General features: G+C 42.1%; 3 protein-coding genes across 6 annotated transcripts in view; 2 read left to right on the top strand and 1 right to left on the bottom strand.

Annotated features, from left to right (window-relative positions):
• Positions 1-2,297, top strand: part of LOC105385707 (LIM domain only protein 7) — a 101,663-nt gene extending 99,366 nt beyond the window's left edge. For all 4 annotated transcript variants that reach the window (XM_048622198.1, XM_048622200.1, XM_048622201.1 and 1 more), the window contains one exon: positions 358-2,297. In XM_048622198.1, coding sequence (XP_048478155.1) covers positions 358-545 — 188 coding nt within the window. In that variant the 3' untranslated portion in view covers positions 546-2,297. The remainder of the gene's footprint in view (positions 1-357) is intronic.
• A 2,190-nt stretch (positions 2,298-4,487) lies between these two features.
• LOC119690856 (transient receptor potential channel pyrexia) lies at positions 4,488-8,932 on the bottom strand. The gene has a single exon (XM_038106970.2). It carries the CDS (start codon positions 8,357-8,359, stop codon positions 5,450-5,452), a length of 2,910 nt encoding a protein of 969 aa, XP_037962898.2. The 5' UTR covers positions 8,360-8,932; the 3' UTR covers positions 4,488-5,449.
• A 2,060-nt stretch (positions 8,933-10,992) lies between these two features.
• The window catches only part of LOC105385038 (protein unc-79 homolog), a 76,497-nt gene continuing 65,743 nt past the window's right edge, over positions 10,993-21,746 (top strand). Inside the window, exons 1-11 of the mRNA XM_048622271.1 lie at positions 10,993-11,272; positions 11,376-11,494; positions 12,916-13,035; positions 14,104-14,265; positions 14,688-14,858; positions 15,517-15,609; positions 18,519-18,701; positions 18,961-19,028; positions 19,404-19,568; positions 20,871-20,953; positions 21,203-21,334. Of these exons, the coding sequence (XP_048478228.1) occupies positions 11,419-11,494; positions 12,916-13,035; positions 14,104-14,265; positions 14,688-14,858; positions 15,517-15,609; positions 18,519-18,701; positions 18,961-19,028; positions 19,404-19,568; positions 20,871-20,953; positions 21,203-21,334 (1,253 nt within the window). The 5' untranslated portion in view covers positions 10,993-11,272; positions 11,376-11,418. The remainder of the gene's footprint in view (positions 11,273-11,375; positions 11,495-12,915; positions 13,036-14,103; positions 14,266-14,687; positions 14,859-15,516; positions 15,610-18,518; positions 18,702-18,960; positions 19,029-19,403; positions 19,569-20,870; positions 20,954-21,202; positions 21,335-21,746) is intronic.

Consider the following 21,746-nt stretch of genomic DNA (forward strand, 5'->3'; position numbering starts at 1 on the left):
AACAACCTGATAATACACTTGCGGGAAATGAAAAGTTCCAGTGACAATAGCACCAAATTATTCCTAAACGGAAAAGGCTAGGTTAAAGATGCTATCTGCAATGTTGAAGTACATTTAACAGCGAATATTGCCAAATAAAAACGTAAAGTCTTTTTTTTTTTAAATGAGTCATTTGCTGTCCACTTTTTGTAAGTGGAACTTTTTCATTGCTCGTGGCTGTATTAAAAACTTCAAAGTTGTAGGAAGCTGACACCCTGTATTGAAAGCCGACTTGAATAACTCAGGTTCTTTGGCCGCGATATGGATTTAGCGTCCATTTGATTCTTAACAACTTATATTATGTCTATTCCCCCCCAGGTCGCGGCGCAGCCATGATAATCGAGTCCCTGTCCCTCTGCTACCACGTGTGGTGTTTCGCGTGCTTCGTGTGCGGCGCTCGGCTGGGCGACGGGCGCGCGGGGGCTGACGTGCGGGTGCGGGGGGCGCGGCTGCACTGCCGAGCGTGCTATTCTGCTGATGATGGTAGCAAATATTCTGCTGTATAGCTGGTGGCTGCTCAGTGTGCATCTTAGCTGATGATGGCAGCAAATACTCGGCCGTATAGCTGGGGATGGCAGCAAATATTTGGCTGTATAGCTGAGGGTATAGACTAGAATGCTAAAGAGTCGGATGACTGCCGAACGTGTTATTCTCCTGATGATAGCATCAAATACTCGGCTATATAGCTGAAGGAACAGAAGATTTCCAATGCGCGGGACAGACGTGAGACATTCATCACGACCCATCACGTCCCCACTGCTGGGGCAAGGGTCTCTTTCCAATGAAGGAAGGGTTTGTTTGTGAGACATTGCTTTGTGTATAAAGTAAGAAAGACAGTGTTACTGTGGAACAGTATTGAGGTGGACTAGTGTTTTTAAAGAAAAGTGCTTTAAGGTGTGGACCAGTATGGACAGATCAAGTCGGAAGTGATTGGGAAAATATACTTTATATTTCACTGCATAGGATTTTATTCTAATTTACGTAAACGGCACTTGCTCTTGGATTGTGTATTCCATTGAGTCATAAAATAAGAAAAATGGCTGCCTAAAAGTTTATTTTACCGCCGCTGTGGCGCTAGTGAGCTGTCATTTTATATTCCCTGGTTTTTACTGATGGTGTATTTTATCAACAAAAGTATGATAGGGATCTATCGTATTGTTTGTTGATATAGATATCGATCATTTCAATACTTCCAAATCGTCTAGTGCTCTCAGCTCTAGTCTGAGGGCGCTATGAACGCTTTTGTACTTTTGTCAAATCAAATTTTATCATAAAAGCACAGTCGTTTGTTTACAATGTGTATTCTGTATGCGTAGGAGCTATTATTGCACTGTTTATAGTAAATAACAATCATTTATGCACATCCATGAATATTATTAGACGAACTGTTTCACCGCTCTCAGATGATTTACTCGAGAGAGATTTAACTACTTACATAATAAAGAGTTATACATTTCTTGTTAATTTATCTGGGAGTGGCGAAAAAGATCCCTTTAAATCGTATTTTCAGGCAAATCACATACAAAAATTGCCAAAATACGTAGGTATCTAAAGTTGAGATGTAGATCATTATATACCTTATTTTGTTTCTAATAAAACATTATCTGCAACTATTTTGTGCCATGTCAGGAGTTCTATGTATGTTTGTACATTTATAACAAAAAGTACACTTTTACACCGATGTAATAACTAAAGAACATAATGCTAGTTATAGAAAAATGTATAATCAGAGTATATTTTCTAATAACAAAATGAGATTTAGTTTTAACTGTAATATTTTGTAAATAGATATTAATTTATGTTAGTTGTGTGGTTAGCTTTAATAGGTTGTATCTTAGAATAAACAATACATTTATTCCAAAAATGTGCATATCTAATATATTTTTATTTTCACATCACTTAACAGTTCAAATAAGTATGTGTTGTATTATTTTCAAAATACAAAATGATTTTATCCTTGTACTTACATATAAATAAACCTTTACAGACATATGATTTCCAATAGTTTAGTCTGAAGTCGCAGGTATATACCTCTCTACATAAAAAAATATTGGTAAGGTATTTATAAGTATGAAATCATCCTGTATATTTGATACTCTCGCACTAAAGGAAAGGCTTGGGTGGTTTTGTGTTCTCATTCTCATACAAACAGCACTACTAAGTATTACTTTGTAATTATGTTTATTATAACTTGAACAATCTGTACATTATTTTTGTTAATAAGTCCATTTGTATAACAATAAATATTTTCAAAAACATTTTCTATTTCTTTCCATTACTTATGTATAACCACCAAACACAACATAAACACTGTCGATTTGATTTATAAATCGCATTTTCGCAAAAATACTGTAAATATTGCGAAAACACGAATTGTTTTATTAGTTAGATGATACTGTAGGTATAGTGCCACAAACTTATCTGTTCCGGTGAGAGCGAACTAAATTGGTCCATATAATCTATGTCAATATGAAATTCATTAGTAAGTAATGAGGTATGGACCAATTTAGTTCGCTCTCACCGGAACAGATAAGTTTGTGGCACTATAGGTTAATTTAACTTTGACAAGAAGTCAGTCGCGTAGTCAGCTTTCGTCTGGTTGTTAAGCTCTGTAATTCGGCGCGGTTGCGATTATCGGAATAATTGTGAATATGTGAAATATCGGTTAAATATCATCGGCTGCCATTAGGTATTTGTTATTATATTATAAACGGAGAAGTTAATTTTGTGTGTGTACCTGAAGATTTATTTGTTTTTTGCCCCGCCGAGCCCTGGACCTACGACGTACTCACGTGAGCAAAACCTATCATATTTATTATAACCTATATTTTGTAACAGTGCTTATTTAATTCTATGGGGGTAAGGGTGCTTACATAGTCAGACTGGGTTCCCTATATCTACAAAGCAACTATATCTACCCGTACCTGTTACCTGCTGTTTATCTTTCTTCGAGTACGCTACAGCATTTCCCGGTTTTAAATCTCTCAGTTCGCATACCTAAGGATGCTTACATAGAGAACCGGGTTCCCTGTATCTACCTGTACCGGTAAACTGATAATGCGAAAGCTGTCACTGATAGATTTAAAAAACCGGGAAATGCTCCGTAGAGCGCTTTCGCATAATCAGGTTACCAGTACAGGTAGATACAGGGAACCGATTCTCTATGTAAGCACCCTAACAAGTTACCGGTACGGGTAGATACAGGCAACCCGATTCTTTATGTAAGCACCCTTACTCTTGGAGTCTTGGATATTAGGTAAAGTAGATACGTCACTTCCGAAGGAGGCCCCTTTCGTGCATTTCATAAACTTATACTTAGGTACGTAAACCTAATAAGCTGAATTATTTTAATATTTTTGGCGGCTTATTCGCTTAGCATACATGTGAGATTAGCTACCATCCTAATACCCTCGTAATTATGCCATTAATACCGGATATAGCGAGACCAGTGGACTAACGAGACAGATACTGATCCAACAGGGCATTGTTCTCAGTTCTCACATGTAGGACTTTACTTGGCGATCTTGGCATAGATTAAAATCTAGACATCCATAGTTCTATGATAATGTATGTATGATCCAAGAATTAAGGTAGGTAGGTAGTTAGTTACTTATTGTATCCGTGGTTACGGAGTGGATCTGAATACCTAACCCTGGAGCGGTATCGCCACACGATAGGTAGGTAACTAGGTAAGTACCTACCTACCTACTCGTAGCAGAGTTCCTATGAAAATATTTTGTAATTTATGACTTATAATATTACATAAAATACTTAACTAAATGCAACTATGTATTCCTAAATGTATACCTACTCTTGAAACCAGTAAATCTTCTGCTTTTATATCTAAATAATGCGCATAAATAAAACTGGAATTTCGAGTTGATCGACCGTGATTTAACATTTGTAGAAAAGGCTTTATAAAATAAAACCAGTTCGTATAGCGTTAACACATTACGCGCAGTGAACGCCTATAGACGTAAAAAAAACTATGAGAAGAATGACAAGATGTGAATTAAAAAAAATATACAGGGTGTTGCAAAAAGGGTATACTAAGCCGAAACCAGCATGTGCAGCATGGTATATCTAAGCCCGAAACTGAAATCAGAATTTCAAAATTCGCGAAAAAAAATATTCATTTTCCATAGAAACTTAGTTGGTCACGTGACTTATTATTTACTATGGAGAATGAATATTTTTTTTCGCGAATTTTGACTGTACTTTCTGTCAGTTTCACAGATGAGAACGTAAAGTTAATAATAACTTGTACCTACCAATATTTAATAAAGTGAAAAACAGAGCCATATCTTGCAAAATAAAAAAAACTAAATACCTAGATAGGTACTTTTAATTCTTCCTACCTACGACTTACGTTACGTAAATGTAGTAAATTTCTCTTTGTACTAAGGTACCTACTTAATTATAAAGGAATTCTCGAAAAGAAACAACAGTTTTAAAGACAATCAAAATAAACTTTATTGTCCTATGATTATATCACAATGCAATAAAAAAATAAAAGTGTAACTACCATCACAGTTTTTAAACGGCCGGCGTCATACCTAAATATTACATAAAATATCATATTATATACTTACTTACATGGCTATTTACTACTAATTAACACATGAATAATCTAAATTAGGTATTTACAACACACACACACACGAAAATATCACTCTTCTTATGTATTAAGGTTTGTTTTATATTTTTTCTGAGTTAAGGTAGAAAATTAATGTTGTTAGAAAAATGAATTTTGGAGGCGATAAATATTAGGTACTTAATTACACAAAAAATAAGACCTAAGTAACTATTACATATAATTTATGTGACTGTCTACTCTATCAAGCTTATTTAAATTAGCGCATAATAATATGTTCCCGGAGAATATATGTGGGTATACATAACTAAACAAATTCATCTGCCTAGGTAGGTATAAGTACCTAGGTATATTCTTGGAAACTGTAACTTTAAAGTATCTCAGCACTTCATGGAATGTGTAACATACCTAGGTACTTTATCACATAAGTCAACTTCTGAACATAGGTATTTGTTCCAATCGACCTTCCTTACCAATTCACTACTATGACTTGGCTACCTGTGTATGGTCGTCAGTGCAGCTGGAGGGGTGCTAGAAAGGAGCCTACCTTTTATTCATTTGCCAATGTAAATGTCATCGATAAAATTTCATAATTACATCATTCGTATACCTACCACATTTATCTGTAGATAGGTATTTAAGTATTTGTAATGATAGAAATATAAAGACAACAACTCGGTGAAAACATTCCACTGGCAGGACGAATTTTTCCTTGTTTGTCTTTATCGCGAAAGGGACGCATGTGACAACCCAACAGATGTGTAGTTTATTGACTTGTACGTGGCATTGAAACTGAATGGCTCGGCTATTATGTGATCAAGTAGGGGCGTCCATCGCGCCGGCGAGCGCCTGTTGGATGACTAGTTGTTGCGCGTTTATCACCTTCTTCAACTCCCTGATCTCCTGAGCCATCTGACGGACATTCTCCGTGGTATCATCCAGTCGCGAATGTAGGGAACCAAGCCCTGAGGAGTAGCCATACTCTGGGTAACCAGAATCGTTATTGTTCTCGTACTTTCTGAAGCAAGAGTAGGCGCCCGCGGTCGAGCCGCTCGATGATATTGTGTGGCCGTATTGCTTCCGCATTTTAGCGATGTCGTACGCGGCCATCATTATGTCTCGCGGTAATCGCTTCTCGCTCGGGTTCAGGGGCTTCACGCTCAGGACCACTCGGTAAGCCTGTGGAGACACTAGGGCGGAGGAATGCAGGATCTTCAGCAAACATTTAGGCAGATAACCGTTGAATAATGCTAGCTCCATGTAAGATATCAGCTTGGTTTGTCGCACGAGCTTGGAGAGGCCGGCGGTCTTCCTTAAGCCTTGGATATCGTGGACGGCAATACCAACTAGGAGGTTCATTAGAACAACCGTCACAAACATTAGGAACAGCACATAGGTCACCTGCGCTGAAAACTCTAACAAAACGGGCGGGTCATTTCCATCCGGCTCGTTGAGTAGCAAATCTAAATTTAGCTCCCCAATCATCATTGTCAACACGGTAATAAAGCCCATGAACGGATTTGCGAAAGAAGAAGAGTCTGGAAATATGACGCAGAAACTTATCGTGAACCCGATAAGAATGCACGAATATGCCATGAGTAGCTTTGCGAATTCCTTCTGGACCTTCTGATACATGGCCACGTAGGTCCCGAACACGGGCAGCTGCCCTATCATCAACATGAGATTAGTCCATCCGGCGAGCACCGCGAATGCACCGATGTGATTCTGCCAAGTGTACGTGATGTTTGTGTATACGTACGATATCAGAAATACGCTTACGATCACGAACCACTCGATAACATTCTCCGATTGCATCAGATACTGCTTCACGGTCGAGTAGCCGGCGATACCATACACTTTTCTGAATATCTCAAATATCGTAATTCCGGCCAACACCCACCACTGCATCTCTATGACAAAGGGATTCTTTCGCAACAGATCCCCGAGAATGGATTGTTTCTGGCACAACTCTTGCTCCTGAATAGTTTCCTCCATATCTTTACTGCCGTTGTAACAATTATGTGCGAGCGCCGTCAACACATACAACGTAAGACCCATCACGAATATAAAACAAAGGAAAAGCCTAGCCACATAGTACTTTCTAATTTTCTCCCACTTAATGTAAAGGAAAGCCGAGCACAATGGATGCAACAATACTTCCTTCTGTCCCTCGTCGACGAAGGTGTTGAGATAGCTGATCTCGCGCGGGTAGCAGTGCTGCAGGATGCTGCGGAAGTCCAGCTCGAGCTCCACCTCGCGGTTGCTGGACTGCGAGTGGTGCAGCGTGATAGCGCAGTCCAGCTTCCGAGTGATCATCGCGAGCGAGGCAGGTGTCTTGCGAGCTATCACGTTGAGCGCAGAGTTGCCTTTCTTCGACCTTGTGGTGACGTCAGCGCCGTGGTAGATGAGCGTCTCGACGCAGGTAGACAGCCCGTCGAGCGCGGCCAGGTGCAGCGGCGTGAACCCGTACTCGTCCTTCTGGTTCACGTTGGCGCCCCAGCTGATCAGCGTCTCTATGATGTCACACGCGCTGTCCGACTTACCAACAGCCGCGTGAAGGGCCGTCCGCTTATCGAAGTCCATCGCGTTTGCATCCGCTTTTCCCTTCCTTAGCAGCGACTCGACGCACTCGAGGCTCGCGGAGCGCGCGGCGAGGTGCAGCGCGGTGAATCCACGGTGGTTTTTGAGGCTCGCATCGGCTCCCTTCGTCAGCAGATAGTCAACACATTCCACGAAGCCACCGTCAGCCGCTAGGTGCAGCGCCGTAGACTCGCGATCACCCACGCGCGTGCGAACGTTGGGGTCGGCGCCCGGCGTGTCCAGCAGGATGGTGAGACACTGCAGCATGCCCAGGTCGGCGGCCAGGTGCAGCGCGTTGGTGCCGCCCGGCTCGATCTGGTTGACGTCCACGCCGTGCGCGATGAACAGGCGCAGGCAGTCGGCGGAGTCGGCGCGCACGGCGCAGTGCAGCAGCCCGCCCTCGCAGTTCACGTACTTCACAGCGGCGTGCACGCTGGCGCCGCGCGCGATCAGCAGCCGCGCCACCGCCACCGAGTTGCCGAACGCGGCGCAGTGCAGCGGCGAGAAGCAGCGCGGCATGTAGTTGGGGTCTGCACCGTTCGCCAGCAGGAAGCTTGCGCACTCCACGGAGCCGCTGAAGGCTGCCACGTGCAGCGCGGACAGTCCCAGCGTGTCATAGTACAGCGGGTCGGCGCCGGCTGCCAGCAGCGGCGGCAGCAGCGGCGCCAGCTGCAGGAAGGCGGCCCAGAACAGGCACACATGCTTCTCCTGGTCGGTGGCGCCCTGCAGCGCGGCGGCGCAGGCGTCCGGCGACAGCGCGCCGCTCTCCAGCTCATCCAGAAGGCGCAGGCGGCCGCCGGCGGCGCGCATCTGCTCGTGCGCGCTCTGCCGCAGCGAGTCGGCGCAGATGTGCGCGGTGATGTCGAGCGGCGGCTCCTCGAAGCTGTCGTACATGTTGGGCGCGCTCTCGGCCGGCGGCGAGAGGCCGGCCAGCACGTACTCCAGGTGCCCCATGGAGGACAGCGCCAGCTCCACGTCGTCGTCATCGTGCGGCGGCGGCGGCGCGGGCGAGGAGTGCAGGCGCGCGGCCCGGGCTCGGCGCGGGCGGGGCACAGTGCGGGCGCGGACCGGTGCCGGCTCGTCGGGCGAGGGCGAGCGGCGGCCGCGCCACCAGCGCGCGCTCAGCAGCCGACGGGGCGCGGGCATCGCGCGGCGGCAGGTCGCGGAGTGCCGCCCGCGCGCCGCCGCCACCGCCGCCGCCGCGACGCCCTATTGTCCACCAATTGTGACGGCCGAGACGAATCAGGCGCAGTTTTTATATTTCTAATCCGTGTACGAGTAGGTATAACTATGATGTTGACGGTCGACAGGTTTTGTTTTGCCCCGTTCCGAATTACACTGATGATGAGTCACTGTATGGTACTTTTAAATATTTTAATGAATAGAAGTGGATTTCCCACGGACGCAGCCTCTTTATCAGAGATCAGCTGAAACGACTCGGTGACTTCTCGAATTAGAATGAAGCACGCAACTTTGTTCGTAGATAATTATAATTGAATATTTGATTAGGTCTGATGATGTCGTAACTGTCGTGAGTTATTGTGAAAGACAATACCAGGTAGGCGTACTTGGAATACTTCACGGAGAAACATTTGCGCAAACAATGGCACCCAGCTACTTAAAAAACAATATTATGGAAAGGAATCCTGAAAACTATGTAGCCCCCATCATTCCTACAATCCGACAATCAGCTTTAGGCACAACAATCTAAGTTTGTAAATATGTACATTAGGTGCCTATATGTAATGTAAAGTCGAGGTAAGTATGTTAAAAGTAGTAGCTAACGGAACCCGCGTGTGCGAGCACGCGAGCTTGTCCCCGACTGGTCAACGTTCAGGTTCATCTTGATTGGGCCGCAACGGTACATCGGGACAAATGTACAGTTGCTCATAGACTTACATTAATGCTAAATTACTCTAGCAGCCTGCCTACTACATTAACAGCCCAAGAAAAAAATCTCATGCTTTTTACAGACAGCTAGAGAAAGCAGAAAGAGAGTGACCTATGAGTCCCATGACATGACCCCAGGTATACTTAATTATAGCTCTATAATATTTACCACTAATGCAACAGTCAGTCTAACTTTCCTGGATTATAAAGAATTATTATATACATAGGTATTATAAATTTAGTCACAGTAAATCACACGGAGGTAGCAAGTTACCTTTACAAAATTGCAAAAGTGCTATTGCAGTTTGTCGACAAGCTGTTATGGAATAATAATATTATGTATATATGCACTCAAACGGTCACATATTCCTTGAGCCGAATGCACATAAATGACGCTAGTTTCCTTATTACGACGGTTTTCAATTTATTGTAAACACAAGTGTGAAACAGGAGCGTGACATCAAACATTTTGTCATTCGAGGAATCCATTGTGTCTAGGTTAATTCGCACTTAAATTGAGTGTCGTTATAACATACAGGAAATATTAACCGTATTGTATGTTCAGTAATTTATTTCTTATCTTGCCTAACTAGGTAACTTCAGGAATCGATTCTGAGACTGTAGCCTAGTGCCGGTTGAGCCCAGTTAGTTCGACCTATGTTACCCATCTCTAACTTGTGAAGCTGATGTCCAGAAATTGTCAATTTAGGTAGAAACGGACAGATTACCGGTGAAGTTTATTTCTAGGCAAAATTGCTGTAATTTTCATGAAGGACATGAAGCAAAAACTAGGTCACTGACTCATCCTCCAGATCCACCACTTTTAGTATTTTATACCTAACTACCAACTCAGTGACAAAAAAATGCCATTTTGGTAGGTAGGTAAGTAGGTATTTAGGTAAGTATTATTTTTTCTCCAGCCCATTGCCAAATCCTGCATCCCGCAAATATGAGATCATGAATATCATAATAGCTGGATCCTATTGATGATCATGACATTCAGGTTTTCATTGCACATACGTAGGTGTACGATACGGTATATCCTATAATCGTATGTTTGTACTCGTATGATTCATTTTGTCACAAATTGATTTCCGCGTGTTTGTAAAGAGCCACCGAGTCCAATGTATTTGGTGAATGGCGAATCATGATCACAAGGTCACCTTTATTTATTCCCATAGTAAAATAGCCTTTGTTATAAATAAGTGGTCAACTTTAAAGGTCATTTCCTTTCCACCTAAATCCGCATTAAACAAGTTAACTTGTTGATGGACAGTGGGTATACATATACTTACCACATACGCCTATAGGCGACAAAACAAAAGTTATTTTTTTGTAGGTAAGAAAGTACCTAATCTAATTACTGACGCCTGCACGCGTTTTCACTCTGAACCATCGAACATCCTTTTACTTTTATAGTTAACCACATAAAAAAAAACATTATTATATTAATTAAAATTAAATTAATAAAAAAATATTTAGTATATTTTTTTATTTATTTAATTATTTATTGTACAAATATTATTATTATTAATAATTAATTTATTAATTAGTTTTCACGACTTTATAGTTGGACTGTACCTACCACTTTTGCCATAACGAGAAGCGAATTTAGAAGATAACCCGATCAGCGCCATCTATGATATAGTTTTGAATAATATGCACAATGCACAACTCACAAGGTGCAGACCAAATGATGTTATTAGCCTCCCGAAATTCAACCATTTCTGAGATAACCAACTAAAATATAACCACGTTTCCCCTGTCTCCAGTAGCACCAAGTGTGGATAAGAGTTGTGAAGCTGTTATTATTCTGAGACTTAACCGGAAGTGGTCAAGTTTGAGAATTTCTGAACGTAAATGTCAATTTGACGTCTGTTTGTTTTGGTTTGATTTCCTTCCAAGATGCGCGCGTTTAGCAAAACAAAGTTTCGTTCGCGATCGATCAATAGTTCGAAGAGATAGGAAAACCTAGATTTAGGTCTCATCTCTTTCGCCTGCATGGCTGGCTAGTGAAACGTTACATCCGTACCTTGCGCGTGTAACTTTGTTTGGTGTTCTATCGATCGAGATCTGTTTGTTCATGTCCTCAGTCGGGACAGTCCGGCATTTCAATGCAGGGCAGTTTCAAGATACAACTGATCAACATGGGCACCCGGGCCGCGGCATGTAAGCTCGCCTTCTTCATTCAGCTTCAATAATAAACAGTTTTATGCGGCGAGTCCAGTGCTGACTGCTTTAACTTGCATGTTATAACGGCTTTATTTTTCAGAGGTAATCGCGGCGTAATCGCGTAGTGCTTTTTGTGTTCCCTAATGCAGCAGCGGCAGGCCACGGAGCCGGGCCGCGGCAGTATGCAGCTGCTCATGGAGCCTCTGTTGAACATGAAAGGTGAGCGGGGGGTGTTGTTGTGTGCACCGCCTGGCCCGCGTCCCGCACTGCCCCTGGAGGCCGGCTGACGGCGCCTCCTCTGTCTCTGTCTCTTGCTGCCCGGACCTCCCCTGTCTGACTGTTACCGCACTCTTGTCTAGATGTGTAGATACCGAGGCTTCCTCTTTGTGACTTCCTGATTCTGTGGTGATGATGTTTCCGTGGTGGCCTTGTGTCCGTTTCCTTGCTGGTGACTGCTGTTTGGTGATGGCTCTTCCCGGACTGATAATACTTTGATGAACTGGTGCTTTTATGTCTCCTGTAGTGCCCTCTTCCTGTGTCAGCTAATGGCCTTGTTTATGTTTGTGTTCAATGATTATTGTCCTTCTTTTAATAGTCTTGGTAGATTTGAGGACATGCGCAGGATTTCCTTCAGAGTGCATTTACTTTCAATGTCTTACCCCACATTCTACCTATCAAAACATATTCTAAACTTGGATTTGATAATTTTATAAATGCATTTTATTTCTTACTGTAACTGGCAACTATTTCTTGGCATGAGTGTCTGGATATGATGATCCCCATTACCTACTAATTTCTTCTTGTACAACTAACTGTTCGCATGACAAAAACCTGATGTTATGAACTTTAAGTTTGATTCTGGACTTCATGTTTAAATTAATAAATGAATGCTTCAATGTTATTATATTATGTATATTTTAACACGAATATCAACATTAAACATACGGTTACTCAACTTATAATTATGTGTATAATATTTTATCACTCAGATACACATGGGGTAATATAAATTAATTTGTGGGTACACCATTTTTTTATTTTTTTTTAGTAAACGATTATTACGGACCAACAATCCAAAAAAGTGTTAGTAGTACAGTTTATAATTCAATAAAAACTACAATGATGAAAAAAAATGTAGGGTTTCAGGGTATAACCATTTTTTTTTCTTTTAAACAACTTAACTCTCTGCCATCTAACATTATAAATATGCTATTGGCTACCCCACCTTGTATGTTTTTTACTTATTACAATAAAGATATTTTTATTATTATTTTGCTAATTGGTGGCAGAGTTCATGAAACTACAGCTGGTTAATGTTGTTATGTCATCACTGGGTTCTATGTACCTATCTCTTTCCAATGGAAAAGCTTCCAGGGTCATGGTCCCTAGTCACCAAATGGATCCCATAAAAATATACAGAATCCATTAGACATTATAACATTTCATCTGCTGCAACCTCATATGGTCCGCTGTGAATTTGCACCTTAAATCATTCAGCGCAGTTGGCATGGCTGGCTATCTACATGTCTATCCAATTAATAATACATACCACTTCATTTACACATAAAGCCATAATCATTGATAGCCAGCCATGCCCGCGCTGCCTACCCCAATGCTAACACCCCCCCACCGTGTTGCAGTCACAGCAAAGATCCGCAGCCTGTACGACTGCCAGCTGCGGCTCATGCACAACATCCAGCCACTGCCGAATGGTGCGGATATCGCCAACACCGTCAAGTACTTCTCACAGACTTTGCTTAGTGAGTATCTTCATCGGCTCTGAATATATATGTCTGTTCATTGGTGGTTTATTGTTAGGTATCATCAATAGCAATGCAGTAATAAATTACATGGACCATTACATTACATGAGACATTTCTTAAAAATATAGAAAATCATTCATATTCGTTTCTTTAAGAAAATAGAGTAAGTACCACTTCTACATCTAGGCTTTCAAGGGGCGCCACGACGCTGGCCCTGTTTCTCACTTGCGTAAATCTAGGTTCATAAATCATCTAGTTCATAAGTCCTGCTTAATGTCAATTCAGTCGATCAAAGCTGCATTCCATACTTGAATTGGGCTTATCTAGACATTCTCAAGTGAGAAACTGGGCAATAGCTTTATGTTTGCCTGTTAGTGGTTTCCTATCGAGAGCTCGTCTATTGGTTATCGTTAAATCTTGCCATCACATCGAAAAGTTAAGCTTTCAAGTTTAAGTGAATCTGAACCTTTTTCTAAATGGGACTCTTTGTAAGCTGCCATAATATTTCACCTTGCAGACCCTAAAATGTAATAGGTAGCTTCAATAAACTAGTTAACTTAGTTATTGGACCTAAGCCAACCAAGCCTAGTTCCCAAAAGTGTACTGTATTCACTCGGAAATATGGCCGAAATTTGAACAAAGAATAGCTTTGATATTTTGGAAATGGTTGGTAAGGTGTCCTAGCGAAATGTGTTGTGCTCAAGCGCAATTAATTTAGTTTATGTGTTTGTTTTTTACCTATTTTGGATGTTATTCCCTGATAAACAAAATGTCAAGTCACCTCTTAGTCAGACAAACAGTAGGTAGTTAGGTTTTAGTATTCTACTTCTTTGAGTACCATATATTATTTCCTTCATTGATTATTTTAATAACGTCTTCGCTAAATCGTCTCGTATTGGTGAAGTTTGTGACTAATTATACAGCCTGTTGCAAAAGTGGGATAGTAAGCCGAAAAGGCGTCACTCAGGATGTAATTCTGAACATCATATTATGACCTTTTGGAAATTCGCTAACCTATAATGTCTAGAAACTTACCTTATAATAACCCCTTCCTACTAACCGCAGGTGTCCTGAAAGACGTGCCGAAGTCCCCGCTAGAACTACTTAGAGACCCGAGCAATGACCACATCCGGATGGGGCTGTACCCCAACCTGGACTACAAGGGGCTGTTCAACGCCATCTCGCAGCTCGTGGACTCCGCGCCGCATCTGCAGTATGGGGTGCAGGGTAAGGCTGTATTGTTATGTGGAAGGGAAATAACGTACCCGATAGGTATCATCTGTGCCAGTAAAACAGGGGTAAAATTTGGGGTAATTAAAGAACAATTTTGTAATGGCTGGGAGACTTCAACTCTCTGACTCTCTACTTCTACTGTTTGAGTTATATCTACCAATGTATTCTGCTACTTGAGCCCAGAGGCTCTATTACGTTGCAATACAGCTCAAACTTCGTATTTCGTTAAGCCGAAGTAGCCTGGATTTGAACTATTTGTTAATGTCTTTTGACATTTATATCAGATCATATTTTCACCATTGCCCATCACACTATGGGACACTTTAATGTTCACACCTTATTGGATGATCTTCTTTCTATTATTTTCCATTAATTCTTCACCAACATTAACCTATACTCCCCATTCCACTCCACAGCGTTCGGCTCGGCAGTGCTGCAATGTCTGGGATGTCTGCTGCCGTTCCTGGAGTGCGACATGATCGACCACCTCCCGTACCTGGTTGCGTACTGCGTGGCCGTGTTCCCCGCCCAGCTGCACCGGGAGCTCCTCAACCTGCTGTGCTATTACATACTGCCGTTTACTATCAGTAAGTGGCTTTAGGTGTTTTTTCACGTCAGACATAGTAGTCCGCCGTTGGTCCACCAGCCCGCGTGGTAGACCAGCTAGACTAGACTAATGGACTAGCCCTAAAAACCTTCCTGCATTGGAAGAACACCCGAGCCCCAGCAGTAAGGACGTGATGGGTCGTGTCGTGACTCGTGATGCTGAATTAGACTAAGGTGATATTCAGAAAGAACGCATTTGAATCACTGACTTTTATAACATATCTAAACCAGCGCTGAGAAGCACTTTCAGAATATCTATAGAAATAGATAAGTCCTAGTAAGTCTTTCCTAATACGGCCTAACTACGCTTTTCAGAGTCTTATTAGGTGACTTTTATCTATTTAGTAACAAATTAACTTTTCAGATTTTTTGTATCTCCTGCTACCGTACCTCCACCGACACATTAAGCAGCGACAGCGTCGCCTGTCAAATAACTGTCAGATCCATACAAGTTACGTCAGATGTGACAAGCAAGCGACTTATTTGCTCAAGGCTTGTTAATTGCTAATGTTTATTTCCTTTAAAAATATACAAGAGATGGTGATATATGTATACTGACCCCCGCGTTCGTAGGGAGACTGTAAAAAAATGGAATACTAATATTATTGATTATATTATAATTATGATGTTTTGTTCCAGCGCGCCGCTACTCCGGCGACGAGGAGGAGAGCCAGGCGTCGCAGTCCGTGGCCGCCATCATCATGATGGTGTTCCAGCACTCCGACAACCCAGGTAATACTATTATAGCCTATTTTACTAGTGTCATTATAGCGCTGTTTCGCTTTGACTTGCCTTACGTCATTTCATTGCGCCCGACGCTTGGTAATATCTTTTCTATTTACCTCTATTCTATTATCTTTGGGGATGTAAGAACCTGTACTTGGCTTTTTCGAATGTATGGAATCTTTTTGCATATTCCCAAGGTCTCAACTCCCTTCCTTTCTTGGATCATTTCCCACCACTCTGGTCCACAAATGTGCTAAATCTGGATATGCAGGGTTCCTCACGACTAACGATGTTTCCCTTCACAAGATCGTTGGTATACCTACATTATACCAGGCCTGTGTCACTCCGCGCGTGGGCGACGCAGGCGCCGGCTTGGCGCCTGCCGCCTCGGGGGGGCGAATCTAGTCGGCTGCCGCAAGCGGAAGACGATACACGCGCGCGCTATTTGTTCCTATTTCGTACAAGTTTATAAATGTCGTATTTAGGTATTTATAAAAAAATATGAATAGAAAAATGGGCATAAAAAGAAAAAAAGCAGGTAAAACTAATCTAAGTATTTTATTGATTTCTTCTACGTTCCTTATTTGAAATGAAATTAATCCGAACTACAAACCCTTTTTTTCTCCATGTTGATCAAAGTCTATTCCAATTATTTTTTCGTTAAAGTATAAAATTTACAGACACAACTACCTTCAAAATGTATTAATAAATCGATTATAAAATGTGCGCTGAGTGGGATTAGTGCTTAACGAAACTAACACGTTCTGTATCATAATATAAATTATAACGAAAAAAAAACATGTTTTCACAAAATTAAGGCCTAATTTCACACCATTCGGTTAGGTTAAAAATACCTCGGTTTGGTTACATGTTGGACCGTTAAGGTTATTGAGTGTCCCACCATGCTAAATCACGGGGTTAACTCCCTTGATCGGGTGATACATTTGATTGCTGCTGTGGGGTTCCGCTAAGACTTGGTTAAGACCCGTAACCAGGCAACGGGTTGTTTACTTGTCACTCATTCTGTCAAGATTCAAGATGGAAAAATGAACAGAGCCTTTGATAAACAATATACGAACTAGATGTTGTGTGACATAAAAAATGAAGCGAAATACTGTCTGCGTTTTATGTAATGTCAAACCGAGATAAAAGTTTAAATTTAATGTCCTAACCTAACTTGGAACCGCAATATAGAAACACAAATTGATGGCCCTACCTGGAAATCGAACCCGGGATCCCTGGGTGATGAAGCTGAGCTTCTACCACTAGACCACAGAGGTAGATTCAAGAAGTTAAACCTAATGACTTAATGAGAACTATTGAATTAAGTGAAAAATCTTCTAACAAAATATTTAAAAAACCGGCCAAGTGCGAGTCGGGCTCGCGCACAAAGGGTTCCGTAGTAAGCACAATAACTTAACCAAAATTACAGTTAAATCAACCTATCTCAAAAACTATAAGAGATACTTTGATCAAACCAAAAATCGTTGAAAGAGTTAATTAGCATGCATCACCTCTATTTTTTTTAGAATTTTATACCCCGTAGTTATAAAAATAGAGGGGGGGGGACATACTTTTTACGACTTTGAGAGCTGATATCTCAAAAACCGTTCACTTTAAGAAAAATGTTTTTTAGAAAACTTTATATCATTTTAAAAGACCTTTCCATTGATACCCCACACGGGTATGTACATCGAAAAAAAAAAATTCATCCCTCAGTTACATGTATGGGGGGCCCCACCCCCAATTCTTTTTTTTACTATTTAGTGTCATATTTTTGTAGCGGTTCATACAACACATATTCCAATCAAATTTCATCACTGTAGTACTTATAGTTTCCGAGTAAATCGGCTGTGACAGACGGACAGACGGACAGACGGACAGACGGACATGACGAAACTATAAGGGTTCCGTTTTTGCCATTTTGGCTACGGAACCCTAAAAAAGGACCTTACTTAGAAATTGATATGATATTTCCCGAGAAGTTTCTTTTGCACTGACACTCCATCTTGTTCGTTGTATTGTTTTTCAAAGGGCATGGCGTAATAATATTATTTTCAATGACGGATGTCAAAAAACAACCTCGGTAGAAATAGTAACCATGGCAACCTCAAAACCAAAAAGCTTAGTTGTTTGAGGTTGTTTGAAATCACAGAGACATAGACAACAAATTTATATGAATATGACAGAATATTGAGTGAAGTGTGAGGGAAATGAGTGAATGATACACATAATGCTGGATTTATGAATGGTCTGTTAGATTTTCGTCGTGGGACTCATCCAGTTAACAAGGGTAATAATCCTTAAACGCGTCGTCAGCAAATCCGTTATTGAGACTGTAACTAACAGAATCATGAGAAACCAGGTCTAAATGTTTTAGGTACTTACTTCAAAATATCTTAACTATGAAATTGTCATTGTTTTTACTGGTTATTTCCAATAGAAAAAAAGTTTGGAATAGCTTTGTATTCTAAATTCAAATTATTTTGTTTTAATATCATGACATTCTTTTTAAATACAAACTCAATCCGTTGCTTAGTAAAGTTGTGGTGCTGAGCCAACCCTAAGGTGGCTTCTTTTTCAATGCGTATAACCACGTATAACTTATTATGCACCGTAGTCCAGTGAAATAAGGCGCATATTCCCTCAAAAATAAATTAGTATGTAAGTAAATAAAAACGTGTGCGGCTGGAGCGCGATTTAAATTAGATCTTATTGCTTATGGGATGGTGTCATATTTCTTTGATAGCCATTGCGAAGATGGACTTCTGTACCTGGTACTAGTTATTATTCTGTGATTATACTTAAATTCCAAAGAACTGAAACCGCCGGGACTGAAAACCGTATCTCTGGCAAGAAACGTTCGCTTACCCAACCAAGTACCACGGCTAAAAACCTCCCTTCTTCCTCCCCAGCGCACCACAGCCAACTCCTCGAGTGCCTCATGTCCATGAAGAGCACAGTGGTCCGTGACCTGCTACTCGTGGTGGCCCACGGGTCAGCCCGAGCGCGTCTGTCTGCGGCCCGACTGTTGCTGCACTACTGGCCGCCGCCCGACGACAAGTTGCAGGACAGGAGGCCGCCCACCAGCAGGACTAGTGAGTGTTATATAATATTCGGGAAGCCAAGCCAGGCCAAAAGAAATACAAATCTTCACAACGGTATAGAAATTCGCGCGTACCAAGTTACTTTGTATAAAGTGTGTGATCTTATTTAGCTTTGTCGCTAGTAAAAAATCATCTTTCTGTATTTTATATTTTATTATAATTTATTTACTCTATCTTTACGACTAATAGTTACCTACTTATTTTATTGCCTAAATATTGATGCTTAATTAATTTATTTCCTATATTCCAGACGACCTGGCACCGTTCCTGTGTCAGCGCGACGCGTGTCCCAACGCCGGCTCCGCTGAGGCTGCCAAAGTAGGTTGAAAAAATTATATAGGACACTACTTACTTTACCAATGATAGTACTTACTTACACCGCTGTCGCAGCAGCGACCTAAAATGAGTCTCGCTCCGATACAAGAACTCGCTATTTTCCTCGGTCTTGTGCTGTGTCCTGCCAGTCGATAGCCTGAACCTCGCGCATGCTAGCACCACGTCACGCCATCGATACGATCGCTCTTGAGGCTGCGCGATGTGAGTGAGCGCGATGCAAAACTTTTGTCACGTCTTAAATGTCCTATTCGTTTCAAATTACCGAGCCAACGGAGTCTGTGCGCTTTTGTCTACCAATGATAGTATTATACCATTCTTTCTTTCTAAAAATAAAAAGGGTTTTTTTACTCCCCCCAGGTATGCTACGACCACTGCATCAGCGTGACCTTCGCGTCAGACTCCCCCCCTCCCCTGTACCTGTGCATCGAGTGCGCCAACGAGATCCACCGCGAACACCCCGACCAACGCTTCTTCGACATCCTGCACCCGATGCAGCCGCTGTCTGTGCTGTGCGAGAACAAGGTGGGTCCGGCTACATAAATAAATAAATATGTGGGGACATCTCACACACGGCCATCCGACCCCAAGCTAGGCAGAACCTGTGTTATGGGTGTCGGACAGCTGATATATCTACACAAATACATAGATAGATAGATACTAAATATAAATATCAACACCCAAGACCCGAGAACGAATATCAGCGTTTAAACAAATATCTGCCCCAGCCGGGAATCGAACCCGGGACCTTCGGCTCAGTAGTCAGGGTCACTAACCACTACGCCATTCGGTCGTCAACTACATACAGGGTGTTACAGCTGTATGCTACGAGAGCAGCCTCTGTCTGTGCTGTGCGAGAACAAGGTGGGTCCAGCTACATACAGGGTGTTACAGCTGTATGCTACGAGAGCAGCCTCTGTCTGTGCTGTGCGAGAACAAGGTGGGTCCAGCTACATACAGGGTGTTACAGCTGTATGCTACGAGAGCAGCCTCTGTCTGTGCTGTGCGAGAACAAGGTGGGTCCAGCTACATACAGGGTGTTACAGCTGTATGCTACGAGAGCAGCCTCTGTCTGTGCTGTGCGAGAACAAGGTGGGTCCAGCTACATACAGGGTGTTACAGCTGTATGCTACGAGAGCAGCCTCTGTCTGTGCTGTGCGAGAACAAGGTGGGTCCAGCTACATACAGGGTGTTACAGCTGTATGCTACGAGAGCAGCCTCTGTCTGTGCTGTGCGAGAACAAGGTGGGTCCAGCTACATACAGGGTGTTACAGCTGTATGCTACGAGAGCAGCCTCTGTCTGTGCTGTGCGAGAACAAGGTGGGTCCAGCTACATACAGGGTGTTACAGCTGTATGCTACGAGAGCAGCCTCTGTCTGTGCTGTGCGAGAACAAGGTGGGTCCAGCTACATACAGGGTGTTACAGCTGTATGCTACGAGAGCAGCCTCTGTCTGTGCTGTGCGAGAACAAGGTGGGTCCAGCTACATACAGGGTGTTACAGCTGTATGCTACGAGAGCAGCCTCTGTCTGTGCTGTGCGAGAACAAGGTGGGTCCAGCTACATACAGGGTGTTTCAGGTCCAGTCAGTCCATCTGTAAAGTCATTAAAACAAAGAGTGCGAATTCATAATCATCAGCTCAATTGCCTTCTGCTGGACATAGGCCTCACAACACTGTCCTGGGTCTTCCTTATTCAGCCACTACTGAATAAATAAAATTGTTTGTCATTCAATTATTAAGTATAAACACGTCAACCCGAACTGTGTTTTTGGTGTTACTAATAATTTTAAATAGTAAGTACTAAAGAATATAAACTGTTTGTTTCAGAACTGCCGGTCCACTGACAAGTCGGTGTACTCAATTTGCTTCTCCACTGAATGTGCCAGCTACAACGGCAACCATCCCATCAGGTAAACAAAGTCTATATGTATATTATTCTAAGGCATCTATTTATATATTATTCACCTGTAACTACACGAATTTAGATTTTTCGATTGACACTAAGAGTCGAAACTCGTGTATTTTTGTATGGATTTACTTACCTACCGTTTACAAACCTTTTCTTAACTTCTATGAATGCGGTTGAAAATTTATATTTTTTCTCCACAGATATGTTTGTTTTGTTACGATGTCATCTAAATATTTCCTCCCTTCCACAGATACTGCCACCAGTGCCACGGCAACCGCCACAACAGCCGGCGCGGCGCCGACCACGTCCATCACACGCGCCTGCCGCAGGCCTCCAACATGGAGATAGAGCTCCAGGGCACCCTGCAAGACGCCATCATCAGGTGAGAGCCTCTGACTTACTGCCAGTTTCAATAACGTAGTATCGGTACCAGTAATCGGTGGATAGAGTTGGTAAGTTGAATTAGCACACTTTCATTTCCTTTCTATAACGCGACGCCGCGTAGTAAAGCTATAAAAGTACGCGGTTTATGAGTGACTGTTCGGATGCTACTCGTAATAATGCTATCATGTACAGGGTGTCCAGTAGGAAAGTTCACTTTTCGATTCAAGAAAAAGAATACTAAATGAAGTCGGTTAATTAATGAATACCCAAATGTATTTAATATGGAAATGTTAAGAAACTCAGCGGGTTTTATTTTTTAAATATCATTTCGTCTAATTGTTTACCATCTCATCGTACACACTCTTCTAATCAAACACGTAAATTTGCCAAAAAACTCTTACAGAGTTGTT

The sequence above is a fragment of the Plutella xylostella genome, chromosome 7 (assembly GCF_932276165.1).
Source record: "Plutella xylostella chromosome 7, ilPluXylo3.1, whole genome shotgun sequence".
NCBI lineage: Eukaryota > Metazoa > Arthropoda > Insecta > Lepidoptera > Plutellidae > Plutella > Plutella xylostella.

What these genes read in the sequence shown, in the direction of transcription:
- LOC119690856 (XM_038106970.2), bottom strand. Translation starts at nt 8,359, where the DNA reads ATGCCCGCGCCCCGTCGGCTGCTGAGCGCGCGCTGGTGGCGCGGCCGC.